The sequence below is a fragment of the Pan paniscus genome, chromosome 7 (genome assembly GCF_029289425.2).
Source record: "Pan paniscus chromosome 7, NHGRI_mPanPan1-v2.0_pri, whole genome shotgun sequence".
In the NCBI taxonomy this organism is placed as follows: domain Eukaryota; kingdom Metazoa; phylum Chordata; class Mammalia; order Primates; family Hominidae; genus Pan; species Pan paniscus.
In genome coordinates this window covers 137259337-137285610 of record NC_073256.2, presented here as the reverse complement: position 1 = coordinate 137285610, position 26274 = coordinate 137259337, and the positions used below count along the sequence as shown (strand labels likewise).

General features: G+C 42.4%; 1 protein-coding gene and 1 long non-coding RNA gene across 5 annotated transcripts in view; one reads left to right on the top strand and one right to left on the bottom strand.

Moving 5' to 3' along the window:
• LOC117981496 (uncharacterized) overlaps positions 1–26274 on the bottom strand; it is a 36885-nt gene that overhangs the window by 9786 nt on the left and 825 nt on the right. Inside the window, exons 2-3 of one of the 3 annotated variants that reach the window (XR_010112836.1) lie at positions 5197–5314; positions 4110–4583 (exon numbers count right to left, since the gene is read on the bottom strand). This is a non-coding gene — a long non-coding RNA (uncharacterized LOC117981496). Of the gene's footprint in view, positions 1–4109; positions 6964–26274 lie in introns of all 3 variants that reach the window. The other 2 variants (XR_010112835.1, XR_010112834.1) reach the window with 2 other exon arrangements.
• Positions 1447–25999, top strand: DSCC1 (DNA replication and sister chromatid cohesion 1). 2 transcript variants are annotated; one of them, XM_003822598.4, is made up of 9 exons: positions 1450–4375; positions 6763–6931; positions 9458–9592; positions 12901–12991; positions 16211–16349; positions 17134–17186; positions 18022–18176; positions 21563–21711; positions 24967–25999. In XM_003822598.4, the coding sequence occupies exons 1-9, from the start codon at positions 3798–3800 to the stop codon at positions 25073–25075; spliced, it is 1578 nt and encodes a 525-aa protein (XP_003822646.4). In that variant the 5' UTR covers positions 1450–3797; the 3' UTR covers positions 25076–25999. The 2 variants fall into 2 exon arrangements, with proteins under 2 accessions (XP_008974424.4, XP_003822646.4); XM_008976176.5 differs by lacking the exon at positions 9458–9592 and having other exon boundaries at positions 1447–4375.

Below are 26274 nucleotides of genomic sequence, written 5' to 3'. Positions count from 1 at the left end.
GTGCACCAGCTGTTCTGTGTTCTCTCCCTAACTCCAGAGATTGTGGGGAGGGAGTAAGGCCATACCTTGAATAGGGAGGTTTGGTGGTAGTTTGTCTTCTGGGAGCTGATGCTCCCCAGCGCTGCATGATTCATTAGCTGCAAGGTGGGGAGGGGGCGCATTTCTCAGCCTATCCAAGACCATTTCCCACAATGCTTTAGCTTACAAAGTTACTGCTAGCTTATTATAGCTGGACACGAGGGAACTACCAGCTTAGCTGCTCAATCAACCTGATACTTGCCCTAGAGCCATCACTCACTTCTTGTACCTAGGCTTTGAGTTTCCCTGATCTTTATTCACTTTACCCAGATGTACCAATTGTTAACATTTTGCCTCACTTTTTCTATCATTTTCTTTATCTTGCTAAAACCAAATATCTGATATTGAAACTTACATGTCTATATAAGAAAGTATAAAAAGTAGATTTCCAAAATATAGAACAGGCCAGGCACTGTAGCTCATGCCTGTAATCCCTGCACTTAGGGGAGGCTGAGGCAGGTGGATCACTCGAGTCGCAGAGTTCAAGAACAGCCTGGCCAGCATGGCAAAACCCCATCTCTACAAAAAAATACAAAAATTAGCCAGGCATGGTGGTTCCCGTGCCTGTAGTCCCAGCTACTTAGGAGGCTGAGGTGAAAAGATAGCTTGAGCCTGGGAGGCAGAAGTTACAGTGAGCTGAGATGGAGCCACTGCACTCAAGCCTGGGCAACAGAGTGAGACCCTGTCTGAAAAGAAAGAAAGAAAAAGAAAAGAAATAAAATAAGGAAAGAAAGAAAAAAAAAATCTGGGATGGGGTAGCGGTGAGGTGATCTTATCAAAGAAATCATATAATAAAACTTCCCAGAACTGAAGAATAATATAAGTTTCCATATTGAGAGAGCCTGGCACAGACCTGAAGAGAACTATGAAGAAACAATTAGCAACTCCAGCCTACTGCTGCTATCCAGAAATATGAGTCCCATGTTGATAGATATCCTGATTTTTTTTAAAAGACGAAAAACGAAAATGTTAATGAAAACTTTTCTAATTTATATGTGGGCTGGGCACGGTGACTCACACCTGTAATCCCAGCACTTTAGGAGGCCGAGGTGGGCAGATCACCATCACCTGAGGTCAGGAGTTCGGGACCAGCCTGGCCAACATGGCGAAAACCCGTCTTTACTAAACGTACAAACATTAGCTGGGCATGGGGGCACACACCTGTAATTCCAGCTACTCGGGAGGCTGAGGCATGAGAATCGCTTGAACCCAGAAGGCAGAAGTGAGCCGAGATCTTGCCACTGCACTCCAGCCTAGGTGACAGAGCAAGACTCCATTTCAAATAATAATAATAATAATAATAATAATAATGTGTAAATGATGGCTGAAATTAAACATGCCTGGCCACACAAGCATGAAAGTAGGGAAGGACGGGGCCATCTGTAGGTTTGGCTATCATGTGTGTGAAGAGTGCTCAGGGCCGTGGAGTCTGGAAAGGCAGAACGGACACAAAGCACAGAAAACCAGAAACCAGCAGAGGTTTGAGTATGAGCTTTGACAGGAGAGGGAGGGGTTGATGACCTGTGAGCATAGTGTAATATCATTAGAGAACTTAATGTTCAGAAAATTAATCTGACTGTGGTATAGAGATGGAGGGGCAGTGGGAAGGGGGATGAAAAGCAGGAAAATCTGTTAGAAAGTCACAGTAGTAAGAATAAGGACCGAAAGCAAGGCCACATTTTCAGTTTTTGGAATGTCTGGAAGTGACTGTGTTCCTTTTTTTTTTTTTTTTGAGACAAGAGTCTCACTCTGGAGTGCAGTGGCATGATCTCCGCTCACTGCAACCTCCGCCTCCTGGGTTCAAGCGATTGTCCTGTCTCAGCCTCCAGAGTAGCTGGGATTACAGGCGCCTGCCACCATGCCCGGCTAATTTTTTTGTACTTTTAGTAGAGACGGGGTTTCGCCATGTTGGCCAGGCTGGTCTCGAACTCCTGACCTCAGGTGATCTGCCCACCTCGGCCTCCCAAAGTGTCGGCATTACAGGCGTGAGCCACTGCACCTGGCCATCACTGTGCTCTTTATTGAATAAAAAAGAAGAGAAGAAGAGAGGAAAAGAAAAGGTAAAAAGTTCATATATGATTCTATAATATGAACTATGATTTAGTAAATAAAATTCTCATTTCATGCCATGAAACACAATATATGAGCAATATAATCAAGAGTACAGTGTCCAAGAGAACAGAATCAATTTTAGCTGATTCTGTTCTCATGAACAGAACTTTTGAAATTTATTATAACTGTTCATTTTTTTACCTGATAAAGAATATTTTTTTCCTGCTACCAGATGAATGATTAAGCCAGCTTCAATCGTTTTTTGAAAAGGTACAGAAAATTTCTTAATTTAGAAAAACACATTAACATAATTTTAAAGAATGAATTAATAAAAACTATCATCATTTTATCTTATGAGAGGAACACAGGTCCAGCTCCCTGCCAGAATATCAGATTAATGGCAATAATTTCATATCATTAATTGGAAATTAAATTCATAATGATTAATACATAAAAACAAAAAGAACTGCTGCCATTTATTAAGCAGCCATGCATTTTAGAATGTACATCTTAAGAATGTAGGTCTTATGTGCTTTTTTATCGATAAGGAAGTTGTACTCAGAGAAATTAGGTAAATTGCCTTAGGTCACAAAGTTCTGAAGAGAGTTGGGATTCCCAGCCATGCCTGTCTGATGTAAATGTCAGGGTTCTAGTTGACACTGCTTCTAGTTGTAGGGAATGTTTCCCATTTAATAGAGCAACTACAATGGTTGATTCCCTTCAATAATAACTTCTTATCAGGCAACCACTGTCACATTCAGGATTTCATTCCACCGAATTCCTATGCATTCAAATGTAAAAGAGGCTAGTGAAGAAGTAGGTCACATGAACCAATCTTTCCACCACCAACGAAAGCACTGCCCAGACTCCTGGGATGCCCTACTCTGGTATTTTCGTATCATTTTACCCAAGAATTGAAAAAAATGTCTGCTCAGATCCTTTGAATTCAACACCTTACCCACCACTTTCTTTCACTTCAAGCAAGGTCTGATTTGCACTAACTAGTAGGAGGTCACCATCTCTTAAGTGATTCCTCCCAGACTATTTTAGCTCTCAGGGACAGCCAGGGCCCTAAACGATTCCCTAAGCATCTCTGGGAAAGTTTACACATTACGCTGTTACAAGCAATTCATGTATGTGTGCATAGTGAAAACCTTTTCTCTTAAAACTCTTAATACTGAAGTTCCCCAAACCTTTGGAAAATGTACAAGTCACAGATGCTCCTGTGACTTGTGTTTTTCCCTTCGGGTGCGTCCTCAACCTTGCTTAAATAAACCTCTATTGAACGAGACCTGCATCAGTCACTTTTCGGTTAACACTAGGTATTCAACGAATAGACTAGTCCCGCCGTTGTCTCCAGATATGATGGTGCCCTGACCCAAAGAAGCGAGATACTCCTTCCCAGGGCCTCGCTCCCGAGCATGGGTTATTTGCACAAAACCCCGCAGGAAGCTTTTAGAGCCACAGTCGGCTAGGCTGGAGTCAGACTCTGTTACCTCCTGACTCTGCCATTACGAGCAAGGAGCCTGCTTCCTCACTGGCAAAAGGGAATGACCAAGGCACCACCTTACAGGGTTGTGGCAACGGGCTCATGGAATTATACATCCCAAGTGGTTATCACAGGGCCCGCCACTGGCGGAAGGTGAGACAATGTGGACGGCGAGGAAATGGGAGCATCGGCTGGAAACCAGGGACGGAGATCGGGGATGGGGGGCGGGCAAGGGGACAGCGGAAAGGGTGGGCGAGGGATCCGTGTCCCAACCCGCCGAGTCGCAGCTCTGCCCCTGCGAGCTTCCGCCGAGACCGCCCCCCGGGAAGCAGCGTTTCCTTCCTGCAGTCGCGGTCCGGCGTGGGGCACGGAGGGGCTCGCGCTCCCAGAAGCCGGCAGGCCTTCCCGCGGGCGGGCCCGCAGCGCGCTCCGCCCCGGAAACACGCCCATGGCCGCCTTGGCGCGCTTTCGAAACGCTCAGGTTTCCTACCTTCCCTCTGCTTGGGAACTTCTTTCTTGCCCGCCAAGCCCGCAGCCACCCGGGCGCGGCGGGACTCCTAGACCCGGCGCTGCGATGAAGAGGACCCGCGACGAGGTGGATGCGACGCTGCAGATCGCCAAGCTGAATGCGGCCGAGCTGCTGCCGGCGGTGCACTGCCTGGGCTTCGGCCCTGGGGCCAGCGGCGCTGCCGCCGGCGACTTCTGCCTGCTGGAGCTGGAGCCCACGCTGTGCCAGCAGCTGGAGGATGGACACAGGTGAGCCCTGGACACGCGGCGCCCCCAGCCTCGGGCCGGCCACGTTATTTTCTCAGCGGGGAAAGTCGGGATAAGAAAACAGGACCAGAGAGATGCACTGACCTGGCCGGGGGCTCATAGCAAGCTGCCTGTTCCCGAGGAGTCCACGCCTCCGGTGGGCCGTCCAGTTAGCTGCACTGCGGTGATGAGTAGCACTGGTCCAGCTGACCTTGGAGGCATGTGTCAGCGGGAGCAAGTCAGGAAATACTAATACAACCTCCGTGAAGTTTTTGAAGAGTTACCGGTGATTACAGGGACTCTACAGGGCACCTGTCATTCTACCTTAAAATACAGTGGTGATACCCAATGTTTATAGAACTCTTGCCTTCCACTTATATTTATTTTACTCAGATGATAGATAGGAAGTGTTGGGAATCAGCTTACAGACTTGGTAATTGGGTGAGACCCCTACCCACCCCGAAGCAAACTTGCTTAGTAGGGATCTGAAGCTGTTTCTAATTCCAGGTCAGATACAAACTTGCTGCAAAATCATTGATTAGAAGTCGAAGTTGAGGTAGTTTTTTAAAGGCAGTCTTGAGAAGTCTAGAGAATCGTTATATCCCTCCACCCTGTGCAGCCCCAGCTCCTGCAAAATAGGGAGCTCCAGCTTGATTCTCTTTTGCACAATTGGTCCTCCGACACCTATATTTTATTAGGCTATTTTTTCTCTTTTTTCTTAATGGAATCCTTTAGGCTGTCTTTCCGTTTTCGTACTTTGCCCACCAAAGAGTGTTAGAGTAAACTGGCCATTCTTCAGATACCTGCTATATACCTCAAAGTACCTTTAAGGGAACTGAAAGAACTTCACTAGTCTGTTTCCATCCCGGTTCAGTTGGTGGAGAGTTGAGAAAGGAACTCAGGTGTGAGGACTTTTTCTCGGTCCAGTTCTAGTTAATCTAGCTGGCAAAAACAAAACAAAAACAAAAAAATAAAAACAGGCCCTGGAAACGTGTGTTTTTAATTTTGGGGTGTAGGGAGTGATGGTATAAACAAAATATTTCAAAGTGGGGGTAGTGCAGTTAGAGAAATAAATGTTAAAGACTAGGTACTTGGGCCTATTAAGCATTATTAGCATTAGGAATCTAAAAAACCTTTTATTCTTTTTACTTAAATGAAGACTTAGTCAAAAATAAATACACAGTCTGCTATTTCAGGTTTCTTATTATTTATTCAAAAGAAACGAGTTGTGCACAGGAGAATTAAATGCTTTACAGACAAGGAAAACTGCTAGAACCAACTCCCCTGTCATTGCCATCATCTTTGTCTTTAATCCTTCCTTTTCCTCCGCTTCACCTTCATCCTTTCCTCTTCCTTCTTTTTTCTTTATCTTTTTTTTGGGGAGAGAGTGGTGGGAACAGGGTCTCACTCTGTCAGCCAGGCTGGAGTGCAGTGGCACAATCATGGCTCTCTGCATGATGGTGCCATGACTACTTGGGGTCAGGCGATCCTCCCACCAGCCTCCTGAGTAGCTGAGACTTAAGGTGTGCGTCACCACACCCAGCTAACTTTAAAATTTTTCTTTTGTAGTGATGGGGTCTTGCTATGTTTCTCAGGCTGGTCTCAAACTCCTGCTCTCGAGCGATCTTCTGGCCTCAGCCTCCTAAAGTGCTAGGATTACAGGCATGAGCCACTGCGTTCTTGCTTTTCTTTAAAATCCCTTTGTCAAAGTCTTTGGTTTAGTACAGTTTTTAAACATATCCTTTTCATATTTTTCATTCACCACTGCATCCTTTTTTTCATAAGGTCCCAATTTTTTTGCAACACAACTTATGGTTAGGCCAGGATGTGCTCCTTTGATTGTGAGGGGGTACTCAGAACAAAACAAGGACGACACTTGGGTGGGGTACCATGAGCAGCAGCTTGGCCTTTCTTGGGGAACTTGTTAGAAATACGGGACCCTGGGTCCCATCCTAGACCCAGTGTATCCCACTCTGCTTTTGAACAACACTCTCTAAGATGCCTATGCATAAATTTGAGAAGTACCACTTTAGCATGTTGTAGAAAATTGAGACAGCTTGACTGAAGCTTCAGGATGCTTTGTCTTGTGTTCTTTCCAGCAGTTTGCACAAGATGCCATGTAGTGCCATTTGACCTCTTGGCCTCTATGGATCTGTCTTGCCCATCTTTAATTATTTTTCCTTAATGAGGCTCTGGGTGGGGCGTCTGTGTGGCTCTCAGTTGGCCCAATGCTTGCTGTGTGGAATCCAGCATTGTGCTAGCAGGGGGCAGAGGCTGCATCAAAACTTAATTCTAAGTTCTGCAAGCCTAGAGGGTTTGAGAACTGTTTATGATGAAAATGGCTACTGGATTGTCAATAAACTATATATTTTTCCCCCATTTTGCTACAGTCTTGTGATTCGTGGTGATAAAGACGAGCAAGCTGTGCTGTGCAGTAAAGACAAAACATACGACTTGAAGATAGCAGACACTTCCAATATGTTGCTTTTCATTCCTGGTTGTAAAACTCCGGACCAGTTGAAGAAGGAAGATTCACACTGTAACATTATTCACACTGAGGTGCTCTTTTCTGTACTCTGATTTATAAAAGTCTGAGAATGAAAGCAGATATGGTAATTTGATCTTCAGTTAAAAAGTTTACATGTAAAATCTATAATCGGGGAGAATCTAAGAAGTTCTTTAAAGAAATTTGAATTTCTCAGCATTATTATTATTATTATTGCTTGTTTGTTGTAGTCTTGTGAACTTGTCTGTTTTTTCCTGTTTTGATTTTCAAGTCCCAATTTGATCTTTTTTCTATAATGTGCAAAGTTTGTTATTCAATGAGTCATTCTAAAAATTCTACCCATTTTTAGTAGATTTTGCTGTGGATGTGTTTTGAAAGGAGACTTCCTCAGACCGTAACTGGTTCATTTGGTAATATTTATGAGGTGGAGAAATGAAGACATTTGGGCCAGGTGTGGTGGCTCACGCCTGTAATCCTAGCACTTTGGGAGGCCAAGGTGGGCAGATTGTCGGACCTCAGGAGTTTGAGACTAGCCTGGGCAACACGGTAAAACCCTGTCTCTACTAAAATGCAAAAAAATTAACCAGGTGTGGTGGCGTGCGCCTGTAATCCCAGCTACTTGGGAGGCTGAGGCAGGAGAATTGCTTGAATCCAGGAGGCAGAGGTTTCAGAGAGCCGAGATCACGCCACTGCACTCCGGCCTGGGTGACAGAGCAAGACTCTGTCTCCAAAAAAGAAATGAAGAAATTTGAGTTTTTGAAGGAAGTGTGTTTCTTAGCTTTGAAGTTGGTTTAGTTCATTAATATCTGTAGCCAAGTATAACAAACTTTTAATTATTTTGGAGAATATTGATGGCAGTAACCAAACAACTGTCTAAGTTGTTACATATATAAAACAGTAAGTTCTTACATATATAACAATCCAAGCATAGCCCTTATTTCTTTGGGAATGACTTTAGGCCAACTATATCCTTAAATACAGAATTGGAGAGGAAAGAAGGGAAAATGCTGGGAAGCTTCAGTGATTCATATGATGTTACTAGAATAGAGGAACATCCAGTAAATATACTAGGTTGGTTTTTGTAGGTTTTAAGTCTTTCATCGTAATTAACTAAAAATATTGGCAGTTCATCCTATTGTAAAAAAGTAGTGTTATTTTTTCATCACTTATCTGTTCTGTAGGTGTTTTTGTGAGGGCATAATAATGTCTATGAGAATCTTTGAGCTCTTGCTTGTTATGGAAATTCTATGTACTGAGATTGGCTAAAACTTCCAGATCCACTAACCAAAGCCATAATCCGTGATTGAACCTCAGATGCTTAAAGGGGTTAGATGAGAAATAGGCTGGGGTTGATAAATGGTGGTAGATACCCAGGAGTAACGGAGTGGTTGGGTCTACAGCAAATTGGAAAGCACAGTCCCCAAGTAGGTGGACGGCCACTACTCAGCTGCCTTGTGGGAAAGTAGGCCCAGCGCTGCTAGATTTTTGATTTATTTTTTCCAAGTAATTCTTGAAATTTAGATTTTTGGGGTGAAATCTCCTAATTTTTTAGATGTTGGCATCTAATTGAAACACTATGCCAAACCTCCCCCAGCACACAAAAGCATACCACAATATCTGTGTATTGGATGTAGCCAGAAGGCTGCCATTTTTTTGTTTTGCTTTGTTTTTCCTGAGATGACAATAAAACAGCAAACCACTTTTAACTATGGATAAAATCAGTCTGTCAGATTTGGTCCTTAAGCTCTTCTTTGGGAAGCCTTAGATTCAGCAACATCTCCTTCAGGCTCTAGGCCTCATCTTGTCAATCAAGCCTTATCCTAGCTTGAAAGTAGAAGCATCCCCTGTCCTTCCATTTCAGAGTTGGAGGGCATCCCAAAGATAATCCAGTTGAGCCTTTTTTCTTTTATGAAACATTTGTTGGGCACCTACTCAGAGCTAGGAACTAGGCAAGTCCTGTAAGTGCAGGCAAGGATAAGATATTCATCCATTCTCTAGCCTCTTATCAACTGGATTTTGAGTGGTAGGCCTCTCACTATTTCACAAATCGAACAGTGGAATTAGCTGCAGTTCTAAACATTAGAAAGATCTTGTATTAAACAGAAATCTCTGTCCCTTAACTTCTGCCTCATTTCAACATGAGCAACACACCCCCTCTTCCCTTTAATGTCCCTATTTGAAGACTATAATACCTTTTCTCTGTTTTGTTTTTTTTTGTTTGTTTGTTTTTTGCCTAAGTATATTCATTTTTAGTTGTTTCCACTTGGTTTGGAGAATTTTCACCATCCTGTCATTTTTTCTGGGCATACTCTAGTTTTCAGAGTACATTTGAGATGTGACATTCAATTATTGATTCTTACAATGTTGACAGTATCTTATTAAGGGGATTTGAAAAGATGTTCTTGAGGATGCCCATCCATCTAGTTGAGATGGCTGGATAAATACCTTCCTGATACAAAGCAGAATACCTTGGAGCTTCCTTTGTACTTGTTGAGGGGGCAGATTGATTAGTTGTAATTTTGTATGAAATTTTCCTTTAGAATGGCCCCTAAAAGGTTACGATATATTATAATTTCTAGATCTTTGGTTTTTCTAATAATTATTGGGAATTAAGAAGACGTAGACCCAAGTTAAAGAAGCTAAAGAAACTTTTGATGGAAAATCCATATGAAGGACCTGACAGTCAAAAAGAGAAGGATTCAAATAGCTCAAAAGTAAGACTTATTTTCACTTTTTTATTTGGAATTTAACAACTATAATCAGAGGCACTTAATAGTCACATTCTTACTTTTTAAAATTTATGTTATATAGCTGTTATAAATGCTTGTGTTAAAAAAGTTACAAAATTTCAAGCACACCCCAAAGCACACATAGTATAATGACCCCCATATATTTGTCATTCACTTGAACAATTAATGTCTTGTCAGTCTTCTTTCTTCTATCCCCTTTCTATCCTTCCATCTTTTCAATTTTTCTAGAGTATTTTAAAGCAGATCCTATATATCATAATGCCATTTATATAGCTAAGAGCTTCTCATATTCTTAACTTTGAAATAATAGTTTTTTTAGAGGTAAAAAATTTATTTAATTAAAATTATGACTAGATGCTCTTGAGAGGGGACATAATGGAAGGTATTCTTACTCCAGTGTCAAAATTAACTAATTCCTGAAAGTATGGAAAAACATAAACAAAGTAAAAAACAGTTTTAAAATTTTTAATTTAAAAATTACAGAACTCTACTGGTATATGAAGACCATGTTTGTACTAGAAGTTCCCTTTTTTTCCAATGGACTCTTTCTAAAAATTTTTTTGGTAACAGCTTTATTGAGATATAATTCACATACCACACAATTCACCAGTTTTAAAGTGTGCAATTGAATAATTTTTTGTACATTCTCAGAGTTGTGCAACCATTACCACCATCAAGTTTAGAACATTTTTATAACCCCAGAAAGAAACCCTGTAGCCTTTAGCTGTCACCTTCCAGTACCACTTTCTTCTCTCCCCTTTCCCCTAGGCTACCACTAATAAACTTTCTGTCTATGTAGATTTGCCTATTCTGGACATTTCATATAAATGGAATCATATAATATGTGGCCTTTTCTGACTAGCTTCTTTCACTTAGCGTAATCATTTCAAGGTTCATTTATGTTGTAGCATGTATCAGTATTTTGTTTTGTTTTGTTTGCAGACGGAGTTTTGCTCTTGCCCAGGCTGGAGTGCAGTGGCGCAGTCTTGGCTCACTGCAACCTCTGCCTCCTGGGTTCAAGTGATTCTCCTGCCTCAGCCTCCCGAATAGCTGGGATTACAGGTGCACGCCACCATGCCCAGCTAATTTTGTACTTTCAGTAGACATGGGGTTTCACCATGTTGGCCAGGCTAGTCTTTTTTTTTTTTTTTTTTTTTTTTTTTTTGAGAGGGAGTCTCGCTCTGTCGCCCAGGCTGGAGTGCAGTGGCACGATCTCGGCTCACTGCAAGCTCCGCCTCCCGGGTTCACGCCATTCTCCTGCCTCAGCCTCCCGAATAGCTGGGACTACAGGCGCCTGCCACCATGCCCGGCTAATTTTTTTGTATTTTTAGTAGAGACGGGGTTTCACCGTGTTAGCCAGGATGGTCTCGATCTCCTGACCTCGTGATCCACCCGCCTCGGCCTCCCAAAGTGCTGGGATTACAGGCTTGAGCCACTGCGCCCGGCCGGCCAGGCTAGTCTTGAACTCCTGACCTCAGGTGATCTGCCCACCTCAGCCTCCCAAAGTGGTGGGATTACAGGCATGAGCCACCATGCCCGGCTGCAGTGTTTTATTCCTTTTTATTGCTGAATAGTATCTCATTTTATGGACATACTCATATTTTATGCATTCATTTGTCAGCTAATAGACATTTGGGTAACTTCTACTTTTTGGATATTAAGAATAATGCTTCTGTGAACATTCGTATACAAGATTTTAATGTGGACCTATGTTTTCATTTTTCTTGGGTATGTACCTAGGAGCAGAATTGATGGGTCATGTGGTGACTCTGTAGAAGCTTTCAAGCTGCCGTACTGTTTCCAGAGTGGCTGCACTATTTTCCATTGATGTTGAACATCTTTTCATGGGCTTATCGACGATTTGTATATCTTTGGAGAAATGCCCATTCGGTTTCTTTGCCTGATTTTTAATTATTTATCTTTTTATTACTGAGTTGTAAGCGAATTCTTTAGATAGTCCAGATACAAGTCCTTTATCAGATATATTATTTGCAAATATTTTCTCCCATTTTGTGCGTTGTCTTTCGACTTTCTTGCTTTTTTCAATTGGAGTAAAATATACATAACATAAAATTTAACATTTTTGGGGTTGGGGGCAATGGTTCACACCTGTAATCCCAGCAATTTAGGAGGGCAGGGTAGGAGGATTGCTTCAGCCCAGGAGTTTGAGACCAGTCTGGGCAACATAGCAAGAATCTGTCTCTACAAAATATTTAAAAATTAGCTGGGGCTGGCTGCACACCTCTAGTCCCAGGATGAGGTGAGAAAATCGCTTGAGTCCAGGAGGTCAGGGCTGTAAGTGAGCCATGATCACACCACTGCAGTCCAGCCTGATGGCAGAGTGAGACTTTGTATTTTTTTAAAACAAAAACAAAAACAAAAAGAGGCCAGGCGGGGTGGCTCACGCCTGTAATCCAAGCACTTTGGGGGACCAAGGCGGGCAGATCACCTGAGGTCGGGAGTTCGAGACCAGCCTGACCAACACGGAGAAACTGTGCCTCAACTAAAAATTCAAAATTTGCCGGGTGTGGTGGCGCATGCCTGTAATCCCAGCTATTCAGGAGGTTGAGGCAGGAGAATCGCTTGAACCTGGGAGGCAGAGGTTGCGGTGAGCCAAGATCGCACCATTGCACTCTAGCCTGGGCAACAAGAGCGAAACTTCGTCTCAAAAAAAAAAAAAAAAAGAAAAAGAAGAAAAAATAAAATTTACCATTTTAAAGTATACAGTTCAGTAGCATCAAGTACATTCATAGTGGTGTGCAGTCATTAGCACTATCCATCTCTAGAACTTCTCCATCTTCTCAAACTGAAACTCTGTACTTGTTAAACAATAACTCCCATTTCCCCTGTCCCCTCAGCCCCTGGCAGCCACCATTCTACTTTCTGTCTCTCTGAATTTTGACTGCTCTTAATACCTCAGATAAGTGGAATCATACAGTATTTGTCCTTTTGTGGTGATAGTGTTTTGAAGTGCAAAAGTTTATTATTTTGATGATGTCCAGTTGATCTACTTTTTCTTTTGTTGTTTGGGTTTTTGGTGTCATATTTAATAAGCCATCACCCAAACCCAGTGTCATGAAGATTTACCTCTATTTGTTTTCTAAGACATCCATTGATTTTGTGTAGAAATCATTACATGTTAACAAAAGAAACTGAGCTAGTGCATAAATATTGCCTTAATCTGTTCTATGTATTTATTCCTCAATATTCAGCAAGAAATCTAAAAACAAAATATTCTTCAAAGGCCTTAAAATATTTTTTTCTTTTTGCAGTATACAACTGAAGATTTGCTTGATCAAATTCAGGCAAGTGAGGAAGAAATAATGACCCAATTACAAGTTCTAAATGCCTGTAAGATTGGAGGTAGCGTTACTTACTACTATTTTAACAATGATGAAATTGGGCATCATAAGGGAGAGAAGTTTTTGGACATCTTCACCCTACTGCATATAGTTTATTTAATATTCTTTTGGGTTTAAGGATGGTGTCATTTGGGCCGGGCGCAGTGGCTTACGCCTGTAATCCCAGCACTTTGGGAAGCTGAGGCGGGCAGATACTTGAGGCCAGGAGTTTGAGAGCAGCCTGGCCAATGTGGCGAAACCCTGTCTCTACTAAAAATACAAAATTAGCTGGGTGTGGTGGTGCATGCCTGTAATTCCACCTACTAGGGAGGCTGAGGTACGAGAGTTGCTTGAACCTGGGAGGCAGAGGTTGCAGAGAGCTGAGATGGCACCACTATTCTTTAGCTTGGGCATCAGAGCGAAACTCTTGTCTAAAGAAAGAAAAGATGGTGATATTTGTCTTTCTTGTTGTAGGATAGAGATTTCCTCTTTACATGAGGTCAATCTGCTACCAGTGACTTTAATCACACTTTGACTCCTTCCAATTTTTTTGAATTAGGTGGTAAAGGAAGAACCATGTTAGATTAAGAAAGGTCCAAGCTGGGCATGGTGGCTCATGCCTGTAATGCCAGCACTTTGGGAGGCCGAGGCTGGCCGATCACAACGTCAGGAGTTTGAGACCAGCCTGGCCAACATGGTGAAATCCTGTCTCTACTAAAAATACAAAAATCAACCAGGCGTGGTGGTGGGTGCCTGTAATCCCAGCTACTCAGGAGGCTGAGGCAGGAGAATCCCTTGAAACTGGAAGGCGGAGGTTGCAGTGAGCGGAGATTGCGTCACTGCCCTCCAGCCTGGGAGAAAGAGCAAAACTCCGTCAAAAAAAAAAAAAAAAAAGTCCTTAGACATCAAATAGTCCAATCTTTTATTTTTTATAACTGGTGAGGAAACTAGGGCCTAGGAAGGGCAACTAACTTGTCCAGGGTACATGTGGAGTTAGTGACAGCATATGGCATAGAACCCAGGTCCTTGAACTCCTAGCAAAATTAATTTTTTTTCTTTTGGATGGAGTCTCACTCTGTCACCCAGGCTGGAGTACAGTGGCGTGATCTCGGCTCACTGCAGCCTCCGTCTCGTGGGTTCAAGTGATTCTCCTGCCTCAACCTCCTGAGTAGCTGGGGTTACAGGCATGCGCCACCACGTCCAGCTAATTTTTGTGTTTTTGGTAGAGATGGGGTTTTGCCATGTTGGCCAGGCTGGTCTTGAACCTCTCAGCTCAGGTGATCCTCCTGCCTTGGCCTCCCAAAGTGCTGAGATTACAGGTGTGAGCCACGGTGCCCAGCCCTAAAGCTTTTTTTTTTTTTAAAGGCAAATGAAACCATGCATTTTAATGCAGCCCTCTGCATTATTAACTTGCAGCATGGGGATGGATACAATTTCTGTAGGGGATGCGTAGATTACTTCTTGCTTTCTTCCTCAGTTTTACATCACACAATCCATTTTTTAAATGTTGTCTTTATGTTTTCAGAGTAAGAATAGAAACATTCTCCTTTAGAAATGGTGGATGTATACTTTTCTTTCTCTGGGGTGGTGGTTGTGCCATCAATTATAAAATGGCATTTCATGGCCAGGCATAGTGGCTCATGCCTGTAGTCCCAGCCCTTTGGAGGCCAAGGCAAGTGGACCACCTGAGGTCGGGAGTTCGAGACCAGCCTGGCCAACAATGGTGAAACCCTGTCTAGTAAAAATACAAAAAACTTGGCCGGGCATGTTGGCGCATGCCTATAGTCCCAGCTACTCAGGAGGCTAAGGCAGGAGAATCACTTGAACCCGGGAGGTGGAGGTTGCAGTGAGCTGAGATCGTGCCACTACGCCTCCAGCCTGGGCAACAGAGTGAGACTCCATCACAAATAAATAAATAAATAAATAAATAAATAAATAAAATGGCATGTCATAATCTCTCACAGGAATAGGAAAGGGATCTTTATGAAGCCCAGCCCTTAACTTGGCCCTCATCCACATTGTACCTCAGAGTCTATCATCTCTTTGGTGAGCTGGACTTCTTTATGAGTATAGAAATGCCTCTGCAAGATAGCTCTGATGAGAGTTATAACTATGGTAGTGCAGCACAGCAGAGATTATCATGAATATTGAACCTATGACCTTCACCTCATTTGTATGACATTCTAATGAAATGACTGACCAACTGCAGATTTCCTAATTTCTGTTTGGAATGACAAGATTATTGTGAGATAACTGAATGTCAAAGCACTGGAGAGAGGGGGTGCCATGGTATGTGCCTTTAATATCCCAGCTACTCTGGAGGCTGAGGCAGGAGGATCATTTGAGCACAGGAGTTTAAGACCAGTTTGGGCAAGAGTAAGACCCCATCTCTAAGAAAAAAAAAAAAAGAAAGCACTTGAGAAAAGCTAGTCATAGGTAAAGTACTCTTGAAAAACAACTTGATCTCCCTGAAGACACAGTTTAAAATGATTGGGAGAAAAGCTTAAAAAGAAGCACTGTTTATAGAAAGTGAAGACTTTTTTTTTTTTTGGAGACAGTCTCACCATTGCCCAAGTTGGAATGCAGTGGTGTAATCTTGGCTCACTACAACCTCGGCCTCCCAGGTTCAAGCAATTCTCATGCCTCAGCCTCCTGAGCAGCTGGGATTACAGATGTGCACCACCACGCCCAGCTAATTTTTTGTATTTTTAGTCGAGATGGGGTTTCACTATGTTGGCCAGGCTGGTCTCGAACTCCTGGCCTAAAGTGATCCACCAGCCTCGGCCTCCCAAAGTGTTGGGATTACAGGAGTGAGCCAGCACGCCCAGCCTAGTGTCTCTTTTTTGCAGTGAGCAAAAGTATGCTGTGACTTTGTCAATCTATTAGCTAGTTTACATAAAATGTTCTTTGGGCCGGCACGGTGGCTCATGCCTGTAATCCCAGCACTTTGGGAGGCTGAGGCGGGCTGACGATGTGAGGTCAGAAGTTCAGGACCAGCCTGGCCAACATGGTAGAACCCTGTTTCTACTAAAAATACAAAAATTAGCCAGGCATGGTAGTGCGTGCCCGTAGTCCCAGCTACTCAGGAGACTGAGATGGCAGAATTGCTTGAACCCAGGAGGTGGAGGTTGCGATGAGCTGAGATCACGCCACTGAACTCCAGCTTGGGTGACAGAGTTGAGACCCTGCCTTAAAAAAAAAAAAAAAGTTCTTTGGTAAATATAACTTTTGAAATTTGTAGGTTATTGGAGGATTCTTGAATTTGATTATGAGATGAAACTTCTGAATCATGTAACTCAGCTTGTGGATTCTGAATCATGGTCTTTTAGTAAAGTTCCTTTGAACACATGCCTTCAGGAACTCGGACCATTGGAGCCAGAGTAAGTATTTTAATTTCTTGTCTATCCAGATTTCCTTAAGGGGAAGGGAGTTCTTTTACAGATTGGAATTAAACCCAGGGCATAAACTACAATCATCATATTTTGATATCTTTGAGAAATGTTTACAATTACAACTGAAGAAGATTTGGGAATTTTGGTCACTGGGGTGAATACATGTGCATTATTTTGTTTGTTTTTGGCCATAAAAATATAAAGAAATAGGCTGGGCGCAGTGGCTCATGCCTGTAATCCCAGCACTTTGGGAGGCCGAGGCAGGTGGATCATGAGGTCAGGAGATCAAGACTGTCCTGGCCAACACGGTGAAACCCCGTCTCTACTAAAAAGTACAAAAATTAGCTGGGCGTGGTGCCGCGTGCCTGTAGTCCCAGCTGCTAGGGAGGCCGAGGCAGGAGAATTGCTTGAACTCCGGAAGTGGAGGTTGCAGTGAGCTGAGATTGCGCTACTGCACTCTCAAAAAAAATAAATAAATAAAATAAAACAAACAATAAATAAAGTAAGGAAATAATATGTTTGAGCTATTTTATAATAATAAATTTATGCTTACATAATTGATGTTAAAATGTTTAGCATGGGGCCTGGCACATAGTAGCTTCCTAGTATATTTTACTTAGTTCCTAATTTAAATAAAATATTATTTGGCAACCAAAATCACTTAGTATCTGAAATCTCAAATTTCTTTCTTAATTTTGAGTTGGCAATGGGGTTAAAATATAGTGCATAAAAATGCTTATAACTTTTCAAGTGGGTGTTTTAAATTTTTCAGGGAAATGATAGAACACTGTCTTAAATGTTATGGGAAGAAATATGTAGATGAAGGTAAGATTTGGAAAGTATTCTCATTTAACTCTTATATGTTAAAACTGGCATACCTTTCTAAAGCCTGTCAGTGTTAAAAATAAGAACTCTGGCTGGGTGCAGTGGCTCACACCTATAATCCCAGCACTTTGGAAGGCTGCGGTGGGTGGGTCACTTGAACCCAGGATTTCAAGACCAGCTTGGGCAACATGATAAAATGCTGTCTCCACAAAAAAAAATCCAAAAATTAGCTGGGTGTGGCAGTGCATGCCTGTAGTCCCAGCTACTCAGGAATCCGAGGTGGGAGGATCACCTGAGCCCGGGGAGGTCGAGGCTGCAATGAACCTTCATTGTGCCACTGCTCTCTGGCCTAGGCAACAGAGTGAGACCCTCTCTCTCAGAAAAAAAAAAAAAAAAAGGCCAGTGCAGTGGTTCACGCCTGTAACCCCAGCACTTTGGGAGGCCAAGGTGTGCGGATCACCTGAGGTGTCAGGAGTTTGAGACAAGCCTGGCCAACATGGTGAAACCCCATCTCTACTAAAAATAAAAAAATTAGCCAGGCGTGATGGCACACACCTGTAATCCCAGCTTCCTGGGAGGCTGGGACAGGAGAATCACTTGAACCCAAGAGGTGGAGGCTGCAATGAGCCAAGATCACGCCAATGCACGCCAGCCTGGGTGACAGAGCGAGACTCTGTCTCAAAAAAAAAAAAAAAAAAAAACGAACTATGGGGTTGTCGGAAGTGAGTTTAGGTGTATAATTCCTTTCAAGAAACTGCAGCAAAGAAAAGGAAATGTTAGTATAATATTTAATTGTAAGATGATAATATGAAAATATCTGATAACTTTTCCTTAGGCGAAGTTTATTTTGAGTTGGATGCTGATAAAATATGTAGAGCAGCAGCACGAATGCTACTTCAGAATGCGGTGAAATTCAATCTCGCAGAGTTTCAAGAAGTGTGGCAGCAGAGTGTTCCTGAAGGAATGGTAACTAGTCTTGATCAGCTTAAGGTAATAGCAATAGACATTGCCACCTTACTTCAACAGTTGATTAATTACTAGGTGAATGATACTTGAGTTGGAGCTGAATTTGGAACCAATTTCTTTTCTTAGACACCCATTAGGAGTGCATGTACATCCAATCCATCACATAGTCCTTAAAACCCAATAAAGTATTGGGGTATAATTTACATATTATAAAATATACGTTTAAAATATTTTTAATAATTTTAAAATAAGTTGCTCTCACTACAATACAGTTTTAGAACATATCTATCACCTCTACAAGATCGCTTGGGTCCATTTTCTGTTAATCCCTCTTCCTACTCAGTGTATCTCATTTTGTTCCGTTTCTCACCATTTCCATCACCCCTCTCCTAGTCCAAACTACCTTGATTTTCTGCCTCTAAACAGCAATAGCATCCCTGGGCATGCCCCTTGCACTTTTAATTTTGCTCCCTTCCAATCCATTCTCTGTGATGCTACTAGAATGATCTTCTGAAAATGCCAGTCAGACCAAGTGCGGTAGCTCACGCCTGTAATCCCAGCACTTTGAGAGACCAAGGCAGGCAGATCACCTGAGGTCAGGAGTTCAAGACCAGCCTGGCCAACATGGCCAAAGCCCATCTCTACTAAACATACAAAAATTAGCCAGGTGTGGTGGCAGGCACCTGTAATCCTAGTTACTCGGGAGGCTGAGGCAGGAGAATTGCTTGAACCTGGGAGGCGGAGGTTGCAGGGAGCCAAGTTCATGCCAGTGCAGTCCAGCCTGGGCGACAGAGCAAGACTCTGTCTCAAAAATAATAATAATAATAATAAATAAATAAATAAATAAATAAATGCTAGTCAGATCAGATGAATGTCCTGCTTAAATCATTTTATTTATTTATTTATTTATTTTTGAGACTGAGTCTCATTCTGTCACCCAGGCTGGAGTGCAGTGGCTCAATCTCGGCTCACTGCAACCCCCGCCTCCTGGGTTCAAGGGGTTCTCCTGCCTCAGGCTCCCGAGTAGCTAGGATTACTGGCACCCACCACCACACCCAGCTAATTTTTGTATGTTTAGTAGAGACGGGGTTTCGCCATGTTGGCCAGGCTGGTCTCGAACTCCTGACCTCAGGTGATCTGCCCACCTTGGCCTCCCAAAGTGCTGGGATTATAGATGTGAGCCACTGCACCTGGCCTTAAATCAGTTTAATGGTCACCTACTGCACTCAGGATAAAAAACTCAGAATTCATGTCTTGGCCTATAAGGCCCTTCAGGATCACCTTCATAGCTTCATCTCTGGCTACTTCCCTTCTGCTCACTGCATACCAACCCTCTTTCAGGTTTTCAACATCATCAAGCTCTCACCTACCTTAGGACCTTCACACAAAGCTTTTTGTTCTAGAATGATATTCTCTCTAATTTCATCTGGTCACCTCCTGCTCATCTTTGAGTCACTTCAAGGAGGCCTTCCTTCATTCTCTGCTTGAAGCAAAGACCTCTGGTTTTACTCTTCGATAGCACGCTATTCTTTCCTTCATGGCACTCTCCCCTTAGCTTGGAAAAATGTTTATGTGGTTCACCACTCTCTACTTTGATGGCATTTTGTTTGCTGTTGCTTGCTAGTATGTAGCATACTACCTGGCATGTGGCGTATACTTGGTAAATGTTAGTTAAATGAAAAGATTTGCTTGGTATTTATGGAGTTCTTTTTATGTTGAGGCACCATGCTAGGTGCTCAGGAGAAATGTCATACCAGGTGTCATTATGGTGCTTAGCCTGGGAACTGGCAATGGGGGACACATATTACATGCATAAATCTGTTCTTACAATGCAGAGTGATCTACACCATGGGAAAGGCGTGCACACGATGTTATGAGAACAAGGAAAAGGGGCTTAGCCATCAGACTGGTCAATCACCGATGACTTTCTGACGGAATAGACGTTTTAGCTGCTGAGTATGGAAAGATGAACTGTTGCTCTCTAGATGGAGGGAAAGCCAGAGGTGGAAATCTAGGAGAGCACGGTCAAAGGTGGGGGGCAAATAAAAATTAAGGCACTGTTGTAGGGATGCATGGGCTGGAGTAAAGGATGCTTGTGAGGTAAGGACACTGTGGACTGCGCTAAGGAATTTCAACTCTTTCTAGAAAGCTCTTTGAGGCCACTGAGTGACATCAGTTAGAGGGGTTACCTCATCAGGAACTCATCAGTTTGGCCTTTTGAAAAGAATACTATGACAATAAACAAGATGGACAGACGGAAAGTTGGTTAGATTATGAAAAAGGATTACTGTGCAGGCTGTCAACACATATGCTCCCAACTAAGAGAGTACTGGCTAAAGAGATAGGTAATGGGGGAATGGACAGAGGAATCCTGAAGCCTTAACACCTATTATATAGACTTTAGTGACCACATAGGTGTGGGATTTGACTAATGGAATCAAAGCTGATGCCTCGGTTTCCTGTTTTCCTAGGATAGTGGAACTAGAGCAGGTTTGGATGATAAATGAGTTCATGTATAGATTTGGATATAGAGGTCTGGGACTCAAAAGAGACATCTCAGCTGAAGATATAAGTATTATAGTCATTAGCAAGTAAGTGGTGGCTCAGGCTACAGGTTTAGATGAGGTTACTCAGTAGAGTGACAGTGAAGCAAGTAGAGTGGTTGGGATGGAAGCCTCAGGGAGCTACAACATCAAGTTACGAGGAAAATAAAAAGACTGTGATGTCAGGGATGGAGAGAGATTTAAAGGAGGAGGAGTAATCAACAGTAACGAAAATAGACGGCTAGGGACTGGGCACAGTGGCTCACACCTGTAATCTCAGCACTTTGGGAAGTTGAGGTGGGTGGATCACTTGAGGCCAGGAGTTCAAGACCAGCCTACATGGTGAAACCCCTTCTCTACTAAAAATATAAAAATTAGCTGGATGTGGTGGTGTGCACCTGTAGTCACAGCTACTCAGGAGGCGGAGTCAGGAGACTCTCTTGAACCCAGGAGGCAGAGGTTGCAGTGAGCCAAGACTGTGCCACTGCACTCCAGCCTGGGTGACAGAGCAAGACTCTGTCTCAAAAAGAAAAAAAAAACAAAATAGAAAATAGAGGGCTAACACGATGAATCCAAGAAAAGGGCCCACTGGATTTGGCAATGACAGGTTACTGGTGACCTTTAGAACCAAAGCTGTCTTGATAAACTGCTGATGGTAGAAGCCAGATTGCAGAGGAGGAAAGAAGTCACTGCTTAAAGGAGCTCTTTGTATGAAAAAGGCGATTGTAAATCTCTGGATAGTTTAAGTTTCATGTAGCTGACATTTTGAATATCTTGAGCTAAGCTAAACCTAAAGGTAAAAGAATGAGTCATGTTTAAACATTACAACATTACTTTAACTGCTCTGTTTCTTCTCATTTCTTGTAGGGTTTAGCGCTGGTGGATAGACACTCGAGACCAGAAATCATATTTTTGCTGAAAGTAGATGATTTACCTGAGGATAATCAGGAACGTTTTAATAGCCTTTTCTCTCTAAGGGAGAAGTGGACAGAAGAAGATATTGCTCCATATATTCAGTAAGTAATTTATTAAAGATGGATTTTGAGGGTCGTTCTTTTTATAGTCAGTGGCATAGCATTTTAGATTTATGATTGGAACACAATTTTCTTGAGTATTCCCTGAGGATACTGCTTCCCTAGAAACTCTTAGGTGGTGGCTGTCTTCTCTGTCCTCCATAATTACTGCTTCTGGAGGTGGAATATGTGTTATCTCTGTTCCTCACTATTGCTTCTAAAACCACTTCTCTGCTCTCATTCCTGGAAAACTGTCCCCTTTGAGGGACAAAATACAGGCCCCACTATGACTCTAAGGCAAACTCCCATCTCTGATTGCCACCTCATGCCTTACTTTATTTAACATTTTGGGAGAGGCCAGATTGCAGTAGAACACGTTAGCCCCAAAGTCACTTCTTACAAAATCTTGAGTCCCCTAACGCTTGAAATCCACTAACACTACAACTTTGTCACTGCATCACACCTCTCAGGTGCTCTTTCTTCTCTTTACCCAGCTCGAATCCTGTGGCTAGTCTTCTTAGCTCTTACTGTCTACACTTTACTCCTGTGGCCCTCTCTCCCTCTTGCCATATCTCCCTGGCAAAAAGCTAAAAAGATTAGACTCAACTTTCTGCTTACCCTGTGCCTACACGTGGCCAGCTGAAACTTTTTGGAGAATACACAATGAAGCTGCCAGTCTTGCTTAAGAACCTAGTGGTACTTACAACGGCCCCTCACCAGGCATGATTTGCTCATGAAACTTCTCTACCCTTGGAGCTTCTTCTACATCTTCTTTTCCTTTTTCATACCAGCAGTACCCTCTCTTTCCTTTTATGATCTTATTTTTTTCAGAACATAGAACCAGTGAGGCCAGAACAACCTTCTTTCCCACTGCCAAATTGGCCAACCTCCTCATGTGTACACCTACTTCCTTTGCAGTCCTGTGTAGTGTATGAATTGTCCCTGCTCCTAAGGCCAATCCTTCTGCACTAGGTCTATCTCCTCTGCCTTCTTAAAGACTTGGATCCTTGAGTTATCCCTTTCACCCCTTGTGTTATTAATGTCTCCCTCTTCTGGATCATCCCCATCAGCATGCAAAATTCTGTAATATTGCCCATCTTGCAAGACAACAATAGCAACCTACTGGACCCTATGTCCTTTGCTCTCCTTCATAAGAAAATGCCTTTTACAAGTTTCCTATACTCACTCTATGCTTTTCACCTCCCATTCTTTCCTTTACCCAATGACATCTTCTTAATCCAATGACATCCATCTTTCTACACTCAATGCTTAATTATTTGTCCTTGATTACTTGACTTAGCACTATTTGACAGTGTCTGCTTCCTCCTACTTGAAACACAAGTTTCTCCCCTCTTCCTTGGATGAGAGGGGAGAAAACCATCTCTTTTGTTGATGTCTCCCTGTTCTTCTTCTCAATCTCTAAATGTTGGAGTGCTCCAGGTCTATTTTTGGGCCATCTTCTCTTCTGTTTATACTTTTCCTTTGGTGCCCTCATCTAGGCCTGGAAACAAATTTAATGACTTCCTAATTTCATCTTCATACTTGCCCTTTTCCCTGAGGTCCAGATTCCTATATCTAGTTGCTTAATTTACCTTTCCAGTTGGATATCCAATAGGAATTTCAAGCTTAACATGTTCATAACAGAACTGTTGCTTCTCCCTCATCCTTAACACAGTTAACAGCACCACTACTAATCCAGTTACTTAAACCAAAGTCTAGGAATCATCCCCGTCCTTTCTTTCCCCTACCTTCTGGTTCAAACTATGAGCAAACCCTGATGGATCATCTTGTACCTGCCTCTGAATTGGTCTCCCTGTTCTATTTTTGCCCCCTTCTCCTTTCTCCTTCTTATACTGTTTAAATATTCAAAAATGACAATATAATGAGACCTCCATATATCCACTGCTCATCTTCCATAATCGTCAACTCATTGGCTCCTTTATTTATTTGAGACAGAGTCTCACTCTGTTGCCCAGGTTGGAGTGCAGTGGTGTGATATCGGCTCACTGCAACATTTGCCTCCCGAGTTTAAGCGATTCTCCTGCCTTAGCCTCCCAAGTAGCTGGGACTACTGGTGTGCACCACCATGCCCAGCTAATTCTTGTGTTTTTAGTAGAGACAGGGTTTCACCATGTTGGCCAGGCTGGTCTCAAACTCCTGACCTCAAGTGATCTGCCCACCTTGGCCTCCTAAAGTGCTGGGATTACAGGCATGAGCCGCCGCGCCTGGCCACCTCCATTATTTAAAACTTAGATCACATTGTACTTTTCCATTAACTAAAACACTCCTAGTTGCTTCCCATTATATGTAGAATTAAGTCACAATTCTTTTTCCCTGTCCTTCAAGGTTCTACGTGATCTAGCTGTTGCCCCTTCTCTAGCTCACGTCCTCCTATTCCTCCCTCTCCTTATTATGTTCCGGTCATAATCTTCTTCTCTTTGAGGTACAGAAGAGGAAACCAAAGTTCAGGAAGCATTGGTAACCTAGACAAGTTCACACAGGTACCTTGTATCCAGGTTCTCTGACTCTAGGCCCTGCTGTGTAGGCCTCACTGTATTACACTGCTTGTATTTCTAATTTAGAGGCTGTGTCATATAATAGAAATAGCATAGACTTTGAAGTTGTACAAACCTGGTGGCAGGATTTGACTCTCATTTATTACTTGTCTGAGCCATAGTTCTCATATCTAATATAGGGTTAAATAATACATTACTTCTAGTTTTTGTTTTTTGCTTTTTTTTTTTTGTTTTTTTGAGACGGAGTCTCACACTGTCACTCAGGCTGGAGTGCAGTGGCGCGATCTCCGCTCACTGCAACCTCTGCCTCCCGGGTTCAAGCAATTCTCCTGCCCCAGCCTCCCAAGTAGCTGGGATTACAGGTGCCCACCACCACACCCGGCTAATTTTTTTCTATTTTTAATAGAGACAGGGTTTCACTACGTTGGCCAGGCAGATCTTCAACTCCTGACCTTGTGATCTGCCCACCTCGGCCTCCCAAAGTGCTGGGATTACAGGCGTGAGCCACCCGCCTGGCCTACTCCTACTTTTATTGTGTGGGTTAAATGAGACAATACATATAATGTACTTAATTTAATTAAAACTTAGAACCACTCCCCACCCTATCTCTCCCACAAACACCTACACTTACGCTTGTTGAGAAGACAGATTCAGGAGGAGAGAGAGAAAATAAGTACATAGTACTGTATCATAATATGTTCCCTAAAATATTCATGTTATATATTTTTTATTGTTCCTACAGAGATTTGTGTGGAGAGAAGCAAACCATAGGTGCATTACTCACTAAATATTCTCGTTCTTCGATGCAAAATGGTGTTAAAGTTTATAATTCGAGAAGACCCATTTCTTAAAAGAACAACAGTCTTTTCTTCAGGACTCAAGTTGCTTTATAAAGTTGCTGGATACAAGAAAAATAACTTGTACTTTTATTTCTGACTTTTAGAAACCTAGTCTTCTAAGGCATTTTTCTCCTCATCTTAAGCATTTTGAAACTACTGTTATTTCTTAAATGTTATAGGATGTAGCTTTAAAATTATATTTGTACTATGTACACAGTGTAAACAAGGACAAAAGAATTCTTTCCTATATTATGTCTGAGGTCTCTATGATTTATTTAAAGTTTGGCTTTTTATATTTAAAATGTCATTTCTTTACTTAGGATTTGATGTTCTAATCATTAATACACTTAAGTTTTCCAGAGAACTAAATAGTAATAGTTTCATAGAAGAGAACTATTTATTCACTTAAATATCATTTCTCAAGTGAGTGAGTTCCCCTCTACTTTTAGCCTTCCACCCAAACTGGAAGCCTCTAGGTGCTATCAATTATTTATATCCATTGTTTACATCCATGAAATTGGCTGAATAATTACTCCTCTGCCTGGCGTAGACATGCGCTTTGGGAAAAAAATGGGTTTATAATCCTATAGTGAAGAATACTGGCACAGGCAATGCTCACTCGAAAACTTCAAGTAATTTCTAGTTGGTTTTGGAATGCTTGATAAAGTTCCTTTACAGCTTTATTTTCCTGATTTGTTTTGGTTTAGATCAAAGTTCAAATTAATTTTAACTTAGCTAATGAACTCATCACCAGGACAGATGGAGGGGGTAGGCCAAGGTTAAATGGTCCACGTTTCAAAAATGTTAATGGCTAATCCATAATTAAAGAAGGTTTAACTGTTACTGAAGTTTACAAGTTTTATTGTCATGAACATGAAATACGAACACGATGGCTTTGAAATGTCTTTCAATAAATGTTTCTGCATTTATATGGATTATATGATACATATACACAGTCTATATATCTATATGTAGTCTATTTATTTATTTATTTTGAGACGGAGTCTCGCTTTGTCTCCCAGACTGGAGTGCAATGGCATGATCTCAGCTCACTGCAAACTCGGCTTCCCGAGTTCAGGTGATTCTGGTGCCTCACCCTCCCGAGTGGCTGGGAATACAGGCGCACGCCACGACGCAGGGCTAATTTTTGTATTTTTACTAGAGACGGGCTTTCACCATGTTGGCCAGGCTGGTCTCGAACTGCTGACCTC